This window comes from Columba livia, chromosome Z (genome assembly GCF_036013475.1).
Source record: "Columba livia isolate bColLiv1 breed racing homer chromosome Z, bColLiv1.pat.W.v2, whole genome shotgun sequence".
NCBI lineage: Eukaryota > Metazoa > Chordata > Aves > Columbiformes > Columbidae > Columba > Columba livia.
This window is the reverse complement of record NC_088642.1, coordinates 35431721-35452936: the sequence shown is the minus strand read 5'-3', so window position 1 is coordinate 35452936 and position 21216 is coordinate 35431721. Positions and strand designations below refer to the sequence as shown.

At 46.6% G+C, this 21216-nt stretch overlaps 2 protein-coding genes across 3 annotated transcripts; one reads left to right on the top strand and one right to left on the bottom strand.

Moving 5' to 3' along the window:
* Positions 1-231: 231 nt before the first annotated feature.
* LOC110361475 (adenylate cyclase type 10-like) lies at positions 232-12236 on the top strand. Of its 2 annotated transcripts, none has more exons than XR_010468841.1 (5): positions 232-1023; positions 2530-2568; positions 3212-4232; positions 4671-4764; positions 8366-12236. XR_010468841.1 is itself a non-coding variant. In XM_065045374.1 (5 exons), the coding sequence occupies exons 3-5, from the start codon at positions 4044-4046 to the stop codon at positions 8461-8463; spliced, it is 381 nt and encodes a 126-aa protein (XP_064901446.1). In that variant the 5' UTR covers positions 232-1031; positions 2530-2568; positions 3212-4043; the 3' UTR covers positions 8464-12236. The 2 variants fall into 2 exon arrangements, 1 of the variants encoding a protein (XP_064901446.1); XM_065045374.1 differs by having other exon boundaries at positions 232-1031.
* On the bottom strand, positions 11143-19613 carry TMED7 (transmembrane p24 trafficking protein 7). The gene is made up of 3 exons (XM_065045372.1): positions 19257-19613; positions 16337-16582; positions 11143-14037 (listed from the first exon to the last, which is right to left on the bottom strand). Exons 1-3 carry the CDS (start codon positions 19437-19439, stop codon positions 13801-13803), a joined length of 666 nt encoding a protein of 221 aa, XP_064901444.1. The 5' UTR covers positions 19440-19613; the 3' UTR covers positions 11143-13800.
* Between the last annotated feature and the right edge of the window lie 1603 nt (positions 19614-21216).

Below are 21216 nucleotides of genomic sequence, written 5' to 3'. Positions count from 1 at the left end.
ATGCATGTGCACTGACCTCCCACCCCATCCTGAAGGCTCAGACAAGGGATTTAGAAGCTGCAGTTAATCTGCTGCTGCCATGGGGTGGGGAGGGGTGCGACCCAGGGGTTGACATGGGGACCAGGTCAGGGGGAAGGAAGCAGGATGTTGTGGTAGGGGAATTTGGGGACATGGGGACACCAGGGATGGGGTGGGGGGGTTCTGGGAGGTGGGGATGAGGGAATGTGATGGGTGGGGACACAAGGAGACATGGGAGGGCTTTGTGCTGGGGGGTGATCGCTCCATCCTGCCTTGTCCCCGCAGGCTCCTGAAGTGGCAGCAGGAGGATGCAGAGGGGCTGGACCTGAGCTCAGGGGTGCCTGGTCTTTATCATGATAAGGGGAAGAGCATACCTCTGGGACACTGAGCTCAAAGATTTCCCACATGAATGCACAAATCCAGACCATGCAGTTACTATATGAACAGGCTAGAAGCATCCTCTAATTCCAATCTTGTTCCCATCACTCAAAGCACTTTTGAATACAAATATTCAGAATAATGTTCAGAGTTACATTCATGTGTGACTGACACCTACAAAACATTCCCATTACCTGGAAGCACCTGTTCAGGATTCCTGGATCTGACTGGTTTACATCACCAAGGGGTTCAGTTCTTAAAGTACAGCAAATGTACTTCAGCAAATTCTTTTTTAACCTCATCAGTGCAGGCAACCTCTTCCTTCTCCCAAGAAAATTAAAAATGTGTTTGTTAACTTCACAACAAAGCCTCAGTGTAAACTGAAATTTAACTCGATTTCCCTCCCTAAAATTGCATTTTCAGGATATTTCAATTCCATATTTAGATGTCAAACAAGTTCGTGCTGCAACAGGTATCATCTATTTGTTTGCATTATTTCTTTCTCATTTCTGTACAATGTTAGGATCAGAGCAGAATCTTCTCCAGTCTCTGGCAAATAATTCCATCTTGGATTGATTTTGAAGAGAAATCCTCTGGTGAATCACAGAAAAAATTCCACCTCTACAGGTATGAAGGTAAACAAGCATAAGAGTAAACAAAGTGTTCCCACTCAGCGCCATGATTTCTCACAAACCAACACAAAGCAGGTTAGAGATTTATCATTCACATCTTTCGTTCAGTAGCTGCTATTGAGGCTCACATGCAGTTTTAAAGGTTAGCAAACTTTAAAATCCACCCAGTGAGACTTTTTGGAAATGTTGGAGTCCATATGTGACTTGAAGAAGAGCTTCTTAACCTGGCTATAACTTAAAATGATAGTCACTACATAAAGCAACAAGGGTTTTAACAATGCAAAACACGGCAAGAGACATAACAAGAGAAAGATTCTACAAAAAATTTCAGAAGAGTCAGGAACCAATAGCTCTCGCTCCTGGTGAGCACTGTCTTAGTCTCCAGCAGTTCAGCCAGTCCTGACTTTTGATCAGTGTTGCACAAAAGTGGTGGTTTTCAGACTTCAGTGACCTGGATGGGCCAGAGACCGCTGTGGTGGTGAAAACTGGACATTGTCCCTGAGAACCTCATCTACGTGACTTTTAGACACCTCCAGGGCTGCTGACCCAACCATTTCCCTGGGCAGCCTGTTGCAATGCCTGACAACCCTTTCTGTGAAGAATTTTTTCCTAATATCCAATCTGAACCTCCTGTGCCGCAACTTGAGACCATTTGCATTCATCCTTCTACTTGGGTGAAGAAACCAACACCTTCCGTACTACAAACTCCTTTCAGGTAGTTGTAGAGAACAAGGAGGTCTCCCCTCTGCCTCCTTTTCTCCAGGCTGAGCAACCCCTGTTCCCTCAGCCGCTCCTCAGCAGGCTTGTGCTCCAGGACCCTTCATTGCCCTTCTCTGAACTCTCTCCAGCACCTCAGTGTCCTTCTTGTAGGGAGGGACCCAAAACTGAACACAGTATTGGAGGTGCAGCCTTATCAGCATGGAGTACAGGGGAACATCTTGACCCTTCTGAACTGTCCATGAGCACATTGTGGCCACCCCTTTGGCAGCACTTGCAGAGCAAAGCAAGAAAGTCCTCAAGGGTGAGGAAGGGACTGGAGCATCTCACCTGTGAGGAAAGGTGGAGAGAGCTAGGACTCTTCAGCCTAGAGAAGGCTCAGAGGCATCTTGGTAATGTGTCTAAAACCTGACGGGAGGGTGCAAAGAGGACAGAGCCAGGCTCTTTCCAGTGTCAGGACAGAGGCCACACCATGGACATGCACTGAAACATAGGAGGTTCCTCCAGTATGTCAGGAAACACTTTTTGACTGTGAGGGTGACTGAGCACTGACAGAGGTTGCCCAGGGAAATTGTGGAGTCTCCCTCCTCAGAGCTACTCAGAAGCCATCCAGACACTGTCCTGGCCACTGGCTCTGTGCAGCCAGGGACACAGACTTGAGTGCTGCTTTCCTGAGCTGTGGTGCACCCTGGCCCGGGGGCTGCTCCCCAGCCAGAGGGCTTGCCCTGTGTCTTCTGGAAGAAGATGTCCACATGACTCTTCCTTTTCTTCTCTCTGTCCACAGAGATGCTGGCTTTCGGCAGAGACGTCTTGAAGTTTGCTGGTATGTACTTCAGACCCCAATGCCCACATGTACTGCTGTGCAGCATTTAACTGTTGTGGCGGCCATTTGCTCTGCTCTCATCTCAAGAGGCTCTATGTGCCACCTTGAGCTAGCGTTCTGGCCAGGCACTCAGCCCCCAATGCAGTGCCCTTTCTCCAGGCTTCTCTTTCCCCCAGACCATTTGGCTTTGGCAAGGGCTCTGGCTCCCCTCACTCTGCCCCCACACGCAGGGTCCTGGGCTGGGGGTGGGGGCAATAAAGCCCTGAGAGGAGGAGACCTTTCCCTAGAAAGTGCAGGCAAAGGGCTGTGTCAGGGTGGTGGTGAGGGGCAGGGAGGCCCTGGGGATGGCAGAGCTTGGGCCGCCAGGCTGCAAGGGGATGAGGAGGAGGAGGCCCTGGTGTGCTGCAGCTGCAGAGGAGCGCTTGGGGCAGGGGGTGCCACCGCTGCCAGCTGGCCGCTGCAGTGGCTGCCCTGGAAGAGGGCAGGTGTCCCGGTGCCCAGGATGTGCTCCTCCAGGACGGTGCTCTCCCACAAGCCCATCGTCCTCAGCACATCAGCCAATTTCTGCTGTCCCTGCCACTGAGCATAGGTTGGGGAGGATCAAGTCTCAGCAGAGCCTTGACCTTCCCCTCACTTTCCACAGGGGTGCTGTGCTGGTGTTATGGAGGACAACAGCCAAGCAGGTGTCGAGGACCCTCAGCTTGGTGCTGCAATGCAGCCAGCAGGTCCAGAAGAAGTGTGGGAGTTGTGACAACAATGTGGGTCAGAAACTCCAACTGAAGATAGGTATAGGCACTGTGCCAGGCACAGATCCGTGGCACTTTCCTGTGCCTCAGGGTGCTTCTCAGTGGCAGGGAATGTGGGGGTCCCCACTGGGGTTAGTGCCAAAGGAAAGCATCTCCTGCAAGAATCCAAGGGGCCAGCTGCAATCGGAGTGGGGATGGGACACCAGGACTGCTGGCTTTGCATGTGTGTGCAGATGCAAAGGAAGCTTAAAGGCAATGTGGGTCTCAGCTCAAATATTAGGGCCTTTGAATGTCTGCAGGAGGTAGCAATCCTTTCATTTTTTTCAGGTGGGAGCAGCTTGATCTCCTTTCCCCTGCTGCATTCTCTCCTCCCTTTGGAAAAGGGGAACTGCTTTGCTTATGGCTGTGAGAAGGGTTTTTGCAGGCTGTTATGTCTTCTGAAGCAGACAGCTGCAACCTGCCTGCATGTCAATGGAGAAGGTGGTGATCAAGCCCCTTACCTTGCTGGACTTCTGGGGCAGGCAGCTGGGTCAGATGCCCAGCACTCTCAACACATTGTGAATGCCGACTTCATTTGCCTATTTCTAGACACCCATTTCAGGGCCTGTCTTCCCACTGGGCTTCCAATTAGCTTCTGAATAGCTGAGATGCTGGGGACGTAAAGCAAAAAATGTTCCTTGTGCCAGTTCTGCTTCACCCTCTGTCTCTCACCGTGGTCTCTGCGGGCCCATGAGCCTCCTGAGTGTCGGGGATGGCTCGCGGCATTACTTCTGCATCTGTGGCCAAGCCATGCATGACATTCATGAGGCCCAAGAGCTTGTGAAGGAAGGTGAAGTGATCCTCTCAGCCACTTCCTGGGAGCTCTGTGAGCAGCACCAGCTTATGACCAAGCATCTTGGAGACAACGGGTTTGTGAAGGTAGGTTGGATGGGAAAGCCTCTAAAGCCATTCAGAGGAGCTGGACCTAGCCACCAAGGAGGGAGGTGTTGGAAGATTGAGGAGCTGGTTGTGGGGACAGTTGTAGCTGTGAAAGAGGACAGGCAGCTGAAGCTCTTGTCCTTCTATCTCAGTGGTAACTGTGGGCTGAGTTTGCTTGGTTTGAGGGGTCAGAAGGCACTGGAAGGCTTTTGGCTCAGCCAGCAATATCCTCTGTGGGTCATGGAGCTGTTGTTGACAGCTGGGGGATGCTTGGGTGGTGCCCGCCCAGTTCTGGTGCTTGTGAGGAAGCACTTCTGTCCCATCCAGCCAGGTGGGCTTGTTGTCCCCTTTCCTGGGCACTGATGATGGAGGGCAGGCTCTGTACCCTGGGACCGTGGGCATTGCCAGTGTCAGTGCTTTCATTCTGTGTGTCTTCAGGTTGCAGGCATGGAGCAGATGTCTTGGTCTGAATGCCAAGACACTTTATGCAAGCTTGCAGGAAGGCCAACAAACCACTGCTTGGAAGGGCAAGGTGAGTGCCAGCTTCACCTTGCTCTGTGATTGCCCTGAAACACAGGATCTGGCTGCTTCAGGGGCCAGAGAGGAACCACCTCCACCCTCTTTCACCTTTCAGTTAGCACTCATGCTTTTAGTCCTTCTGTGCACCAGCTGGGGCAGTTGCTGCTGCTGTCTCCTCCTTCCAGCAGACAGCTCTTCCCTGAGCACCTGGAGGTAGAAACAGGAGTAACCACAGAAGCCTCTTTCTCCTCTCTTTCCAGCACCAGCCCCTGCTTTCCAACACCCCTCAGTTCCATCCTTCCAATGCATTTTCTCTCCCCAGGTGCCATGTGTCCTGTTCTCTTCTTGCCAAATTTTTCTGATGTAGAGAGGTTTAGGACGTACATACCAGCAACTGCTCTCAGAACAGTAATGCCAGATCACCACTGCTTGGGGCTACATTTTTGGAGGACACAAGAAGCAGTGCAGTGCAAAGATTGAGTTCTCACAAGAACAGATAATCAAAAGAAAATGCACACTGAGAAGACAGTGGGGGAAACTTGAGTCAAAGGGCACCTGTGCTGCACCATTGTGTGCCTTGTCCTCAGAGACACATGGTCAGTGGGAGACAGACCTTTGTCTCCCATTCTTACTGTGGGTATGGGTCTGAATGTGCTGCACACATGACAGTGGGATAAAAGGCAGATCCCACTGAAGTCCCTAGAGAATTCCTGATGATCTGCCCTCACATCCTTATCTGTACCAAGATGGGATTTTACCAGAGCACCTTTCTCTCCTTGGTGATTTGAGTTATGATTGGGTGTCTGCCCGCCACAGGCTGCGCAGCCTCCCTGACATTTGCACAGAGAGGAGGTTTTGTCCCTCCTGCGGCAGTACCTGCGATTGCCAGTGTGCCTGATCTCCCTCAGTATCTGATGTGGGCAGTAAGCACCAAGGAGAGCAGGTTGGTGAACCCATCAGGTCCTTGTCTTCAGCTTGATTACAGAGTGCCACTGGTCCTGACTGAGCTGCAGCCAGTCAGCAGTCTCTTTATCCATCTGAAGTACGCTGGACATTTCGCATCAGTGCATTTCCAAGAGATGCTCCACGCTGCCATGAGGATAATACTAGAAGTCCTGTGTCCTCACAAGGGTGAACTCAACAAAGTCGTCCTGTTTGATAAAGTGAATGTGGGGGAGTAATTGCCTCCCCTGACCATGAGAGTGTGGGCAGTGAGCAAGAGGGAGAGGCACCCTCTTAGGCATTGTAGTGCCTTGTAGTGCCATTGATGTGCTGCATCTGTCCTTGGCAGGGCTGCACGTTCCTCTGCGTGTTTGGACTGAGTGGAGAAAGGCTGCCCCATGAGATCATTTGTGCCTTGCAGAGTACTATTCAGATCTTCCAGTCGTGCTCCATCATGCTTGAGGATGTAGAGTGAGTGTGTGGCAGGGGTGGGGGGCACATACTGCCTGGGATGGCACAAGGGGTCTTACCAGAAAGAGATGTGCCTTCTAGCTTGCCCTCCATTGTCCCTGGCAAGTGCCCTGAGAGGTGGTGGCAGGTGGCCCTGGGCTTAGCCCACGGCAGCCACACGGAGTCCCTCCAAGCACACTCTGCCAGCCATCGCGCTGGCACCAGCAGCTGAGGGAAATGAGGCTGTTTAACTTGGAGGAAATGAGGCAGAGAGGAGACCTTCTTGTTGTCTGCCTGAAAGCTACCTGAAAGGAGGTTGTAGTGTGGAGGCTGTTGCTCTCTTCTCCCAGGAAGCAAGCAACAGAACAAGAGGTTGCACCAGGGGATGTTTAGGTATGATACCAGGAAAAAATTATTAACAGAAAGGGTTGTCAGGCATTGAAACAGACTGTCTAGGGAAGTGCTTGAGTCACCATCCCGGGAGGTATTTAAAAGACTTGTAGATAAAGTTCTTAGGGACATGGCTTAGGGGTGCACTTGGCAGCGTTGGGTTAGTGGTTGGTCTCAATGATCTTAAAGATCTTTTCCGACCAAAATGATTCTGTGATTCTAAGGGCAAGAGGCTCTTGGTGCCAGGGGCAACTGGCCCATGAACAGGGATGGAGCCCAGCCACCTGAACTCAAGTTGCTGTCATCACAGCTGGTGACATAGTGAGCACTTTCTTCCCTCCCTCTTTGCTCACTAGAAGGCTGTGGCCTTCTGCAGGTGGCAGCTCAGGGAATGCTGTCTCAGAGGAAGTGTCCAAAACTTCTTGCATGTGTTCTACCCGTGTTCCTACACCCCTGAGCTCTCTAGTGACCTGTGCTGGCAGGGCAGGATGGCAGGTGGCCGAGGCTGGCACCAAGAGCAGGTGCAGGAAGGGATGAAGCCACACTGTTTCCATGTGTTCCAGGGAAGTGTCTGTTGAAGTTACCAATAGGTCAACACTCTGCAGAGTCACTGGCCACCCAGAGAGGCATGAATACATAGGTACGAGATGCGTGCCTGAGGCACGGGAGGCTGGCGTGGGAGAGGGCCTGCCCAGCAGCCGGTCAGGAACGGCTCAGGGCTGGGGGAATGGTCTCTGTGGCCAGTTTTTGCCCTGAGTTCTGCTGGGCCCTGCCCTATGAGTGGCCTAGAAATGTCCTGCAGTGACACAGGTACACCAATGCATGTGCTCTCTCTCTCTCTGGCAGTCCTTGGCCAGAGGATGAATCTGGCAGCCTGGATGATGATGATGAACTACCCTGGGTTGGTGAGCTGTGATGCAGTGACCTACACTGCTGCTCCCCTGCCTGCTTACTACTTCAAGGAGCTGCTGGAGAAAAAGATGAAAGCCTTTAGCCAAACTGGCTCTGTCTACGAATATGTGGGGATCACCAAGGAGTGGCGAGTGTCCTCCGAGAGAACAGGATGAGAAAGACAGTGGCACCAAGGGCTCAGCCTTGGCCAGCAAAGAGGAGCTCTGCAGAGAAAGACCAAACTGGTCTCCCTTCCCTGTGGCCGAGATGCTTGGAAATTCCTGTGTGAGAGGCTTTTTGCCTCTCTACCCTGCTGCCTTCTGCTGCTGAGAGAGCGGGAGTGAAGCCACAGGGACAGGGAAGGTTTATCTGTATTGCTAGACACAACCAGGCCTTGCAGGCTCTGTCCAAATGGCCTTTGACTGTGTTTTCCATGCTCTACTTCCTCTACCACATGGCCTGGTAATGCTGACCCAAGGAGGTTTTGTCCCAGCTGCTTCTGAGCAGGAAGCTTTGTGCCAGTCTGGCTCCCATGGGGAAACGGGGACCACTGGGACACTCTTCCTCATGCCTTCCTGTTGAGATCTCAGGCCCGTGCCTGGACTCCTGCCGAGCAGCCTGCGAGGTGTGGACATCAGACCGAGGCTTCTCCAGGTGCTGGGTGGTTCTTTGGGGCTGCTGTTGGCAGCTCTTGCTCCCATCCCAGAGCCATCCCCCGTGTTTCCCCAGCCCTGCCTGTTTCAGGCAACCGGGCACCGTGACACACACTTGTAGCAGTGGAGGTGAGCTGTGTGGGAAACATCCCCCGGGCTGGCTGTGCAGTGGGTGATGGTGTTCGCAGAGTCGGGGGGGTGTCCTTCTCAAGTTACCTGAGCATTCCTTGCCCCCTTCCCCTCCCCTCCATGGGACAACCAAGGACCGTGGCCTCTCTCCTTTTGCAGTGCTCAACACCTCTGGAAGCACCGGTGCTGACCAGGGGAAGCAGCTCCTCCTCCTCACCTCTCCCCAACCCGCTGCAGAGAGCAACCATGGCCACTGAGACAGCGTGGAGCTGCACCATCTGCTGGGCTGCTCAGAAGACTGTCACCTTTGTGCACCCCTGACAGCACCAGTTCTATTTGGGCTGCATCCTGCGGTGGGCTGAAAGGACATCCATCTACTTGCCCACTCTGCAGAGGCCAGATGGGAGATAAAGTTTCCTAAGGAGCTGCTCAGCCTGGTGACAGAGCTTTGGGAAGAGGTGTCCAGGCTGAGGAGCATCAGGGAGTCAGAGGAGACTGACTAGTGCACTCGCACTGTACCATCCCTGAGGCAGGTGCAGAAGCCAACCATGGCACTAGAAACAAAAGATCCCCTGCCCTCTTGCCAGCAGGCTGAAAGGGAAGATCCAGGAGACAGGGGAGAATGGAAACTGCTTGGGGCTGCTGGGTGATATGTCCTCAGCCTGCCCCCCTGCAGGCAAAAATATAGAATGGAACAGGCAGGTCCAACTGATGAACGCATGGCTCCGAGACTAGTGTAATTGGCAGAGCTTTGGGTTTTTTGACCACAGGATGGTCTGTTCTTCACCATGTCTACTGACATCCGATGGGATGCACATCCCTCAGAAGGGAAAAAGGGTTTTTGCTCAGGGCTTAGCCGGGCTGATTGACAGGGCTTTACACTAGATTGGAAGGGGGAAGGGGGCAGGACCAGGTCAGTCAGTGATGAGCAGTGGGATGGCACACCAAAGCTCAAGGAGCTGCATGACAGTGAGATTCCTCAGTGTAGCACTAGGTGAAGCTTACAACCAAACACACCTGAAGTGCTTCTACACTAGTGTGCGCAGTATGAGGAAAAAGCAAGATGAACTAGATCCTTGGCCCACTCCCACTCCCATCATTGGCATTATTGAAACCTAGTGGGATGAATCCTGTGACTGGTGAACCATGAAGGACAGCTACAGGTTATCCAGAAGGGACAGACAGGGCAGGAGAGGCTGGGGATGGGGGCACTCTATGTAGCAGAGTGGCTGGAATGCATGGAGCTGACAGTTGACGATGGCAAAGGTGAAAGCCTCCGGGTAAGGCTTAAGGGTCAGAAAAATAAAGCGGATGTCATTGTGGGAGTCTACTATAGGCCACCCAGCCAGGGCGACAACACTGGTGAATTATTCTTTAAAGAACTAAGCGAAGTCTTAGTGTGGATTGCTAAGACTTAGTTTTAAATAATCATTGTCAATAGATGATGCCCTTACTGGTTGATTTCTCCACAAGGAGTATGGCTTCTTTCTGTGAAGAGCCAAATTAGGCAGAGAGCAAAGGCATGAGAAGTTTGCACATCAAGAATAATGATTAGGAGACACTTTGATGGCACCTGGACGTGAATCCACACAAAAGCCCCTAAAGTCAACAGCAATGACTCCACAGTTGCATTAGACTACATAAATCTGAGATAATACACAATAAGCTTGCTTTCCTTTAGAGATGTAGAATATAACTATAAGCTGCAAAAACCCACACCACTTAGGAAACCGGATCCATGTCACATGATGAACTTCACTGGCACAGCAAGCACAGAAGCTCTCCTGGAGTAACCTAGTGCAGTATAACCACTTTCTGCACACTGACATGTTAGACCGTAACTCCCCACTGCACCGCAGCATCAGGCTTTAAAAGTTTCTGTCAATAATTGTTGCCATTGCATAAATCATACAAAATCCAGGTTATGCCCTCAGGCAGCCTGGCAGTCCAAGAAACTGTTTAAAATTGGTTACAGTGCTCCTGAGTACGTTTCTACTTCCCCCTTGATACAAGCCTTCATCATCATACAAGTCAGCTGATCCACTGACTCATCTTTTCACTTCATCTAGTTTTTTTTTGGTTTTTTTTTTTGGTAAAATGATCAGCTTTAAGTCGAAAAGTACTTCAGACCATAACTTATCCTACACTACTTTCAAATTGTGGGTGCAAGGCACCTAAAAACAACCCAGACAACTACTTGAACATAATAGTAACACACCACTGAACGAGTAGAACTCGTACTTCTAGATGAAAGGGTTTTTTTTTTTAATGCAACACTGTAAATATTCTTGAAAAATTTTGAATGTACAGCAACCGATATGGAAGAAACACAAACAGCAAAACATTTTGGAAGGTGCCTACATGAAGCAATGATGCCTACTTAAATCTGGTTTTTAAAGCTTGACTGGTACGTGCTAAAATTCAGCAAAAAGCTAAGCAATATAAAGTATCTCTGGTCACACATTTGGTTACATAATATTAAAAGTTTATATCTCATCATTAGAGAACACCAGTTGGATTTGTCTTTCTAGCTCATTCCATCTTAACTGTCTGTCTACAGAACTGACGTGAAAAGATGCTGTAGGTCCCTAATAATTCCTGGAACCTGTAGTCCCATACTTAGATTTATACCTCAGCAGGAACAGCTTTATGAGTATTACTGCCTACACTGCTAACATGCTGAGCAAAGAGCCAGTAACCACACTATCTTGCCGAAACGTGAGTTCTTCCAGTGACCTGGAAGCACAGCTACTTATGAACAGCAGTGAACCTGCACACTTCATGAGGTACAGCAACAGAAGTAATGATCAAGTGTCAGGTGGTAGATTAACTATAACGTGTTGGAATACAAGCTGACTATTAAAATAATTATTCAAAGCTTTTTTTGAAGAATAATGGTCCCCGCACCCCCATGCAAACAAAACAATCAGACCACATTCATATATTAATTTTTATTTTCCCATACAATATTCACAGGGTCTGCTTTTTGTCTTACTCAAACTAAATTTTATTTTTTTCCGCAAACTAAAACAAGAACTGACATTTCAGGACATGAAAAGTAGTTCCGTAAACAAAAAACATCCAAGGAAGAGCTGAAACCCAGGGCTATTATCTATTAAAAACACAGTTATATCCCCATTAACGCAGGGTGCTTACTTGTATCACACCAAAAGTCATAATGCATTTCTTCACCCACTGCGTGTTAGCATGTGTTTTATTATACCCTATTCAGTCACTTAAAAACTATATACAGCTATGTTTAAATGTGTATTTGTGCCATGTTTTTAATAACACAAAAATAAAGGCATTTTTAAGCTATTGCTGCATATTATGCAGCAGGATACCAGAGCACTGGATCAGATACCTAACTTCAATGCAAAAGTCAAGCCCACTAAACCTCTGCAGTGGGAGTAATATTGAGCTGAACAGTCCCACTTCACACACTCAAACATTATGAAAGAATAAAGAGACGTGTATGTGATGGCCAATCATTATCTGTTTTACCCTATCGTTTACCAATTTTGACAGTACACAGAAAACTCAGTGGAAAAAAAAGCCCAATGTGTTTCAATCTTTGAAAGAAATGCTTTTGTTGTGATAAAAGCTACACAAGTGATATTCAAACTCCAGAAGATAATAGTGGACACTATCAAAATTAAGTCATGTTTTCATCTGACACTTGCACCCAAAGTGTACCACTTACTTCATTATTGTGTGCAATGTAACACAAAAATTACTGATATCAATTGCTGAAACACAAGAATAAAGCATGTAGGTACAATGAAAACACTGTGTGCAGTTGCAGATTGTATCACAAGAAGAAAGCACTGGGTTTTTCTTGTCTTCTGATCTTTGTGAGTTTAACTATTTCTGGGAAGCCTGCATCCCCAAATGTGACTGCAGTATTTAACAATCACTACAGGAGAGAAAAACATTACATATAGTCCTGAATTTCACAAATACTAAGCTTTTTAATATCCCCGCGACCTTTCAAATAATTTTGGAGCCGTTTGAGGTTTTTCTTCTATTTCCACAAGAGCAGTCATTCAGTTCACAACAAAGAGTAGGTGTACTTTCGATTTTAAAATCTTGTGATGGCTGAAAAAAATAAGTCATCTTAGATCTATTCTTCAGACTGCTCAAGTGTCACCTGTACATGAAACTTCAAGTTTTTTGCTAGAAGTAACACAGGCAATGAATAAGGCTTTAGCATTCTTTCTCTGCTTGCTGAGAGCTTGTTTAGGAAGCATCTTCTGAATTAGCCAGTAATATATGACAATTTTTTTAACCTCAGTTTAGGTTGCGTGCACTTAAGAATTGGTCAGTCTACTTATTCCTCCAGAGCCATTTAGAAGAGTTTAGCCTTACTATGACCAGCTCAGTTTAAGCTACTTTTATGTACACACATTTTCTACCTTCCACATCCAAATAAAACAAGACTTTACAGTACATAAGCTACTGAAGACATGAGCAGTGGAAAAAATGTAATTATAGCTCTACCAAAAAGATAACCTGAAATATTTAAAACATTTCCTGACCACTAGCAAAAAAGAGTGGCAATCAGATGCACAAGGCCATCATGTATCAGTGCACCACACACAGGAAAGTAAAATTTACAGCATTCGTGCAATGCAGTATTAATATCAAATTGGCCTCTTAATAGGAAAACAATTTAGTAAAAAGCTTTGTATGTGCCTAACACATAATGGAACCTTGTCCAGTGCTGGTGCTGTGCTGCTTAACAAACCACAGTACTTCTGGTCTTAAATCCAAAAAGCAGCAGCAGCATGTAGAAGTACAGAAACTGTACAGTTTCAGTGACAAAGTTAAAGATTCCCTATTTTATTGCATGTTTTTTAAATAAACTTGGAGGTTTGGATTTTTGAGTATAGAAAGTGGATTTCCTGAGTAGTCTCAGCTTACAATTTGTTCAGTAAAACAAACATTGTAAAAGAGGAAATGTATTTATTTTAAAATAGAAGAATGTATGTTCAACCAAATATACTCAAGTACAAAATTTAGCAACTTTTGAAGACAGACACTTTCCAGGCTGATAGAGAACTTGCACCGTGATGTAGTGTCATGCTTGCAACAATATTACAAATAAGCAAGGGGTACCATTGGATTATTTTTTCTAATAGCAAATCAAAACAGTGCACTACAGTTCATCACATTTGCTTTTTTATAATCCAATACCTTCAGCCTGAAAATTAAAATCAAATTTTCATATATATTGTCTCTCATATCAGACACTAGACTGTTGTGTTATTTTAAATTGTTATACTGCAGATAGCTAATCTGGTAAAAATGAAACCTGGTATGGATTAAAATCAGTAGAAACAAAGAGAGCTGGTCACTGCCAGATATTTAACAGAGGAATCAGAAAATATTTAAGTTCCAAAGTATTTTTAAAGTATTTCAGATCATGTGTTCCTTTCACCAATTTTTGGGTCTGTTTTGTGATTTTTAAGGGATGAGGGGTGGGCACATTTGAATGTTGCATATATTCAGATCCTTCACACTTACAATTAATTGGAGAACGGTACTTTTACAGATGAGTAGCACACAATGACCCAAACCACTACTGCTACCAGTTATGATCCAACACGGGTTGTTGTGGTTCTTTTATCCGAGAAGAAGCTTTTTAGGAGAAATACCTGCCCAATACTAACAACAAGAAGGATGATTGCTTCCCCGATCGACCAATAGGCCACTCTTGTGTTCAGATCCTCTGCTCTGCTGCGGCCCTGCGCTTCCCTCAGGCGGAAGTGAGTCTGATAATCGATGACAGACTTCAAAGCCTCATGAATTGAAACACATGCAGACTCCATCTAGAGAAGCAAACAAATACACACCGCTGAATGAAGAACCCTTCAGTGCTTTTACTGCTAAGGTTTGCAGTTTGATATTTAAAATTTGGATTCATGTAACTTTGAAAGCTAAGGATCAACTCAGCCCATTGCCAGACTGAAATACTACAAATGCACTAAAATTCAACTTACACTGATCCAACTCTGTACACAGAAATGTAACAGACCATTAAATAGGGAAGTGTGTAAAACTGAAGATCTAATGAAAAGCAATGGGCTATGAGCATGACTAAGTATATCCTAAATTTATCTATATTTAGGTTCAAAATTAATATTAGAAAAACTTTTGAAATGCAAGTCATCTCCCAGTTATTAATTCCACACAATACCAGGAAAACAAACAGTTGTTTACAACATTAAGGTGCACATAGTATATATTAAATGCTTGTGTGTTTCACAAATAGGATATTCTTCATTGCATAATTCTCATTCAAGTTGTACAACATCCTAAAACTCTACATTACTGAACTCAACAGGTTATTTTGGCAAGACACCCTTCTCTTAGTCACATACATAAGAAGTGGTTAAACAAGGGACAATTCTGTTACCTTTCAGTGATCCTGAATGCTTCATAACAATCTTATAACAAACACTTCAACAAATTGCCCAACTTCAACACCATTTTTCATTAAAAAAATTGTAACTTTGCCAAGCCCTAGATAATTTTTCACATAAACATCTTCCACTTTCAGTTTATCTTCCATAAGCAAAAGTTAGTACCCCTCCACTGTGTTTTGATCACCAAGAGATGAATCAATAGATTTGCAAAATACCTGCTTTGTAGTTTGTTCTTCTGTTTTATGGCTTAAAATTAGTATTTCCTGAAAATCAAATGGCACAACTTATTATAAAAGGAAATTTCAACACTCTGATAGTGCCAGTCACAGTTACTTACACCTGTGAGTAACCACCTTTTCAAGCTGATGACTTTCAAAATAGGCGTCTGAACAAGTTCAAGATATTCTCAACAAAATTCTGGAAGAGGTTTTCCAAACAAGGTTCTGCCACTGCTCTCACTGATGAATTAAAGAGCTCTCCTAGTCTGCACAACGGATATAAACATAAAATCACTCTGGTTTTATGGATTGAGCTTTTATTGTCCCTGTTACAGGCTGCCCAGATTTGGTCATGCTACAAGCCTCAATAAAAACTGCAATAAGAACCTCCTTACCAAACACGAGTTGTACTCTGAAAATCAACTTTCCTTTCGCTGAGCACCTTATTTGTATTGTGCATGCTACAACCCGGTGATAAAATATTTTTTAATGTATCTTCGCCCAGGAATAACATGTTTTGCATTCTCAAAATCCTTCTGATGATGCCAAAATAGCAAAAGAAAAAACACACAGAACATACAGAGTGAAGAGAACAAACACTAAAGTAAGGAAAAGAGATGGAAATATACAGGATCAAGAATCAGAATACAAAATAAAGAAAAGTGGCATGAAGAAAACAGTAAGAGCTGCAGTTGAATTAACAGCAAATGATCTACTCATTACAGATCTCAGCTACTGCAGACTAACTTCTGCTAAATCCTAAGTTAAACTGGCATTTGGGAAGTGGTATTTATACCACTGAACCCAGAGCAGCAAAAGAGTGACCATGTCCAGCATTCTTTAATCGTTGTTTAAAGCAAGGCTTGGTGACAGTTATAACACAAAAACACAGCAAGAATTCATGAAGCAAGTGTTCTGGGGAAGTTTTGACGCATTTACATTGGCTAGAGGTGGTATAAAACTGTAAAATCCTGAGAATATAATAATAATAATGCTCTAACACTTCACAGTGTCTTACAAAGGACAAATACCTCAAAGCCAGCTAAATACGGCTGATTTTGTTCACTTATTTATTTTGAATTTTCTTCTCCATTTTAAATACGGTACTTATGTATTAAGTAAATTTATGTCCTCCCCCCAAAAAAGACTCTACCATTTTAAATATAAAAACAATTCTCAAAGTTTCTCTAAAGTTCGGGAATTTTTTAAACCCTAATCCACCAATATTTACAGTCTGTGAAATCCACACTTCAAGAGGCACAGAACCATGGCATTAAAAAGAAGTTTCCTTAACAGAACCGTGCATTCTATAAATACTGTCTTCAGAAAGAAAGCTTATATGCAGTAGTTAAGATTTTTCTCAAAGCTCAAATCCATTGATTTTCAAAAGTCATATAGATATCTAATGCAGCTGAACTGGAAAAAAACAAAACAAAACACAACATTGCATCTAACAGCTGCTGTCAATCAAAACAGCTTTTTACCTGGGTAAGTGCAGTTACTCTGTTCTCACTAGGAAACAGTGGAGGATCTTCTCCAACCTGGAAATCAAAGTACACCGTTTTGTGTGTGAAAGTAGAGAACTCGTTGCTGAAGCAGAATTTGTATGTTCCATTTCTGGAAGCAGTAAACGTGAAGCTGTCGTATTGTTTCTTCATCTCTTTGTACAATACAGTGCCATCAGGATCTTCCAACCGACAGTCAACATCGTAATGACCTCCAGTGATCACCTGAAAACAAAAACAAAGAAGAAACTGTCTTTTTAACCAAACAAACATCTATACATCTATTTTAAGAAGTATGACTTGTCAGCTGACACTGCAAAACTTTTAACAAATATTTTAAAACTTAATCCATTAATTTGAAAATCTTTGAAAGCAAGAGTGCAGAATTACTTTCTTACAAAAGACATTCAAAATACTTCTAGATTCAGGATAAGTAATGTAAATTCTACTTTCAAACTGTTACAAGAGCAATTTTAGTTACTTTGCTATAAATAATTGTACAACAGCAAAGGCCACAATGGCACAGCAAAGACATTACTGTAACAAATCAACCATCTGCCAGACCCACAAGTTCTCCACGGAACTGACTCAGCCAGCCGAGTTTGCTGACATGCAATAAAACGGCTCCTTTACAGCCAAAAGTGTGTTAACCGCCCTACCAGCTCAGCCTGCTTCAGGCTGCAGGAATGGCGTTGGACCAGTAGAACAGGTACTTCAGCCTGGCTCATCTTCAAACGTACTTGTGAACAGAGACATCCATGCTGGGCCTGCCACCTGCCTGCTGGCGTTAGCCACAGCATTTCACCCAAAACCAGCACATCTGCACAATGGGACTCAAAACTTCACAGAATTGTCTCAAAGGTTTTTTCAGGCTCTGATTACTGCTGGTGTACAGCACACTACACTGCAGACTAGCTACCTCACCGCTAGAGAAAGATTAATCAGTAGCTTAGGTATTCATGACTTGGTGTTCTGATTACCCTTAGGCTAGTAGTATTTTTTACACTTAACCCTTGCTCCAAGCTTTCTGCTTTTAAGATAAAGCATGCTGAAGGAGGAAGAGACTTATATCTAAAGGCACGTCCCTTTCACATGTGTGCAGAAATCACTGAAATATTTTAGTATCTGGGTATCTGTGCTTCAGTTCACATAGTATTATTTAAACTCACATCAGTTTATTTAGGTATTGAGCTATTTAAACGATAATGTTAATGGTGCAACTGAAATAACAAGAGACCTGAGCAGTCACTGCTCTGCAAATAACAAGTTTCAAAAATATTCAGTTGGCAAGCAGTATCTTCATTTTTTCCAAAACCATGACAGGATAAAAAGAGCAACAAAAACCCAACCAAACAAAAACAAACAAATGAAAAAACCCCCACAAACAAACAAACAAACAAAAAAGGATGTCTGGATGTCTCTCCCTGAATTCCATCTACTTGGGATTTTTCATATGGAAGGCTGGAAGGAAAAACAAAAATAAGATTTTCTATAATGAAACGGCTCATTTTGGAAGTATGATCTGAAATTTGACAAGGGTGTGCTTTTTACCAATTACAAGAAAGTCACTCACATTCAGTTATATCACACACTCTGAAAGGGCCAGTGTACATATATATGGTAAGGCTTTTCCAGAACTTTAAAGTTCCCTAGGATTCTTTCCCACAGAGCTTGCTTGAGCCTCACCCCCAGCTGATAAGACATACAAAGGACACACTCGCAGCTCTTCACTCTACCAGCAGCTGCTCAAATCCAGAGTTTCCTTTTAACAATGCTACACCTGTTCTGATCACCAACAAAAGTGACAGCAGCAGGCTGATCTGTCCAGCAACTTCCAACGACATTCACTTCAAAACAGGGGGAAAGTACTGAACAGAAAAGGCCTTATGAAATTAACAAGCAGGGACAGGAAACACTTGTGTAGGAAAACAGATACATCTAAGAAAGAACTAGTGCATAAAAGACGAAGTAACAAGGATGGATATTTAGCAGCAACAGGCAGCAAAATACAAAAGGCAGAACAGCAGCTGGGAAACAAAACAAAAAAATAAAGGGAAAAAATAAAAGATGAACCATAAAAGTAGATAACCCTTTTGAAAGCCCTGAAAGGCTACTGTGATTCCCATAATGAAGGATGATTTTTCTCTCGTGCTGCTGTACCATCAGTGACTTTACCTGCTTAAGTGACAGACTAAAAAGTTCAAACTCTGCTGATACACTCAAAGGCACCAAAACTGTCACATGTCAAAGCTGCACAGTATGCTCTATCGTAATAGCTGCATGTTCAAATGGTTAGAAACCGGGAAAAGTAAGAATAACTGTGCAGCCTCACTTAATACGTGCATGTTAATCACGGCTGGTCTTCAACAAGACGCCTGTCGCCTACATGTTTTATTTTTTTGTAAGACTGCTGTTTTGCCTGGGACACTTTGCTAGTACTGTGTACCTATTCCATCACCTTCTTACTGTTTGCTGTGTGACCCCCATTCGAACCACACCGACATAAGGAGCGTTAGCTCCTTAATTTGCATCCTGCTCATCATGCAAGCGCTTCACAAACCACAATACAATCACTTCCGTGGCATCTTGTCCACACTGTTCGGATGGGGCACTGTGCGACGGCGGCCTGGGTAGAAGCCATCGCAGCTTACAGGGCCAGCTTTACGTGCCCGTCTTACACCGAGCTGAGCACAGGCCTCCCGGTCGCTGCCGCGCAGCAGCGGGCGGCGCCTCACCCGCCGGGCCGGGAACCCCGCGTTGGCTCCGGCCGCTGCCAGCCAGGAGCCCGCAGCAACCGGCCGGGCCCGGGCGGCTGCCCCGCCAGCACCACCCGCAGGCTGCGCTCCCCGGAGGCGGGCCAGGCTCCGGGCCGCGAGGCCGCCCCCGGCCCAGGCGGTACCTGGAACTCCAGGGTGCACTTGGTGCCCTGCACGATCTCCTCGTAGAAGCACTGCTTGGCGTTGTCCGGCAGCTCGAACGTGATCTCGGAGGCCCGCGCGGCGCAGGCCGCCAGCGCCACCAGGAGCAGCGGCGGGGGCAGCCGCCCCCACGGCCCCGCGGCCCGGGAGCCCCGCAGCGGCATGTCCCGGCGCGGGGGGCAGCGAGGGGCAGGCGGAGCGCAGGGGGAGCGGGCGGCCCGGCAGGAGGGGAGGGAGAGGGAGAGAGAGAGAGAGAGAGGCGGCGGCGCCGGCGTGGCGAAGGGGCCGAGCGGGGAACAGAGCGGCCACCCGGAAGCACCCGCGCTGGGCGGCACCGCGTTCCGGGAGAGCTTCCGGGTGAGAGCCCCCTCCCCCCTCCCGCGGACGGTTTTGCAGACGTGGAGTGCAGCGTGGAGAGGGGTGGGGGCGGTGGGCGGGGAAGGGGGCGTGGTCGTGGGGAGGGGCGGGGGAAAGTGGGCGGGGGTCACAGAATCAGAGTCATTTTGGTCGGAGGAGACAGTCGGGTCGTGCAGCCCTACAGTACTCCAAATCTGGCACTAAACTCACCTCACCTAAACGTCCTTTAAACACCCCCAGGGATGGTGACTCCACCACTTCCCTGGGCAGCCTGTTCCAATGCCTGACAACCCTTTCCGTGAAGAAATTTTTCCCAATATCCAATCTGAACCTCCCCTGGTGCAGCTTGAGGCCATTTCCTCTTGTCCTATGACTTGCTACTTGAGAGAAGGGACCAACACCCTCCATGCTACAACCTCCTTTCAGGTAGTTGTAGGCAGCGATAAGGTCTCCCCTCAGCCTCCTTTTCTCCAGGGTAAACAGCCCCGGTTACCTCAGCTGCTCCTCACAGGACTTGTTCTCTAGACCTTTCCCCAGCTCCGTTGCCCCCTCTGCACTCTCTCTAGTACCTCAATGTCCTTCTCATGATGAGGGGCCCAACACTGAACACAGTACTCGAGGTGGGGCCTCACCAGCACCAAGTACAGTGGCACAATCACTTCTTTAGTCCTGCTGGCCACACTATTCCTGATACACACCAGGATGCTGTTGGCCTTTTTGGCCACCTGGGCACACCGCTGGCTCGTGTTCAGTCACTGGTCACTGCATCCCCAGGTCCTTTTCCACCAGGCAGCTCTCTGGCTGTCCCGCTGCCGCCCATCACTCGCAGTGCGGGCAGAGCCTGTGGGAGACAACAGGTTCCCTGTTCTGTCACAGCTTTTGGCTCTGTCTCCACTGGCTGTGACTCCTGGCGGTTAAGTGGTCTTCAGGGTCCCACAAGGCACGATTTGGAGCTGAAGTATGGGCTCTTGCCACCAAACACAAGATAAAAGCGACCTTGGTACTCCCCATCTTCAGTAAACAGAATACAAGAGAAATGTGACCTTGGTACTCCCCGTCTTCAATAAACAGAATACAGAGGAAGGGCCCTGGAGAGTGCTGCTTCGCAGGTCATTAAACATTGATTGCTCCAGAGAGAGGTATAATACCAATTGGAGTGCTCACGCTGGCTGCAGGAATGTAGGCTTTAAGTTGTACTTCAGTAAATACTCAGTTATTTTTACAACATAAAAGAGAATCAAAAGAAGAAATCAAATAAATCCTCCGTCCTCAATATTTGTTTTCCTTTCTGTCATAAATCAGGCAGAATAGGAGAAAGAAAACCCAGCTCCAATCTCCCAGGCAGGAGAGTTAACTTGTACTGGGGTAGGTCAGGCCTCCCATTTTGTTCCTCCAGAGAAGGATCTCTCTGCATGAGGCACCTGCTGACAAAACAGGCACCGCACTTGGATGCTCCTTCATAATCCTCCAGCATCAACATGGTGACTCCTGAATTAGTTTGTGAAGCCTGCAGGTTTCACTCTCAGCACTGTATAAGAAGTCTGGGCATCTGTTTCAGGGCTGTGGGCTTCACAGGACTGAGGT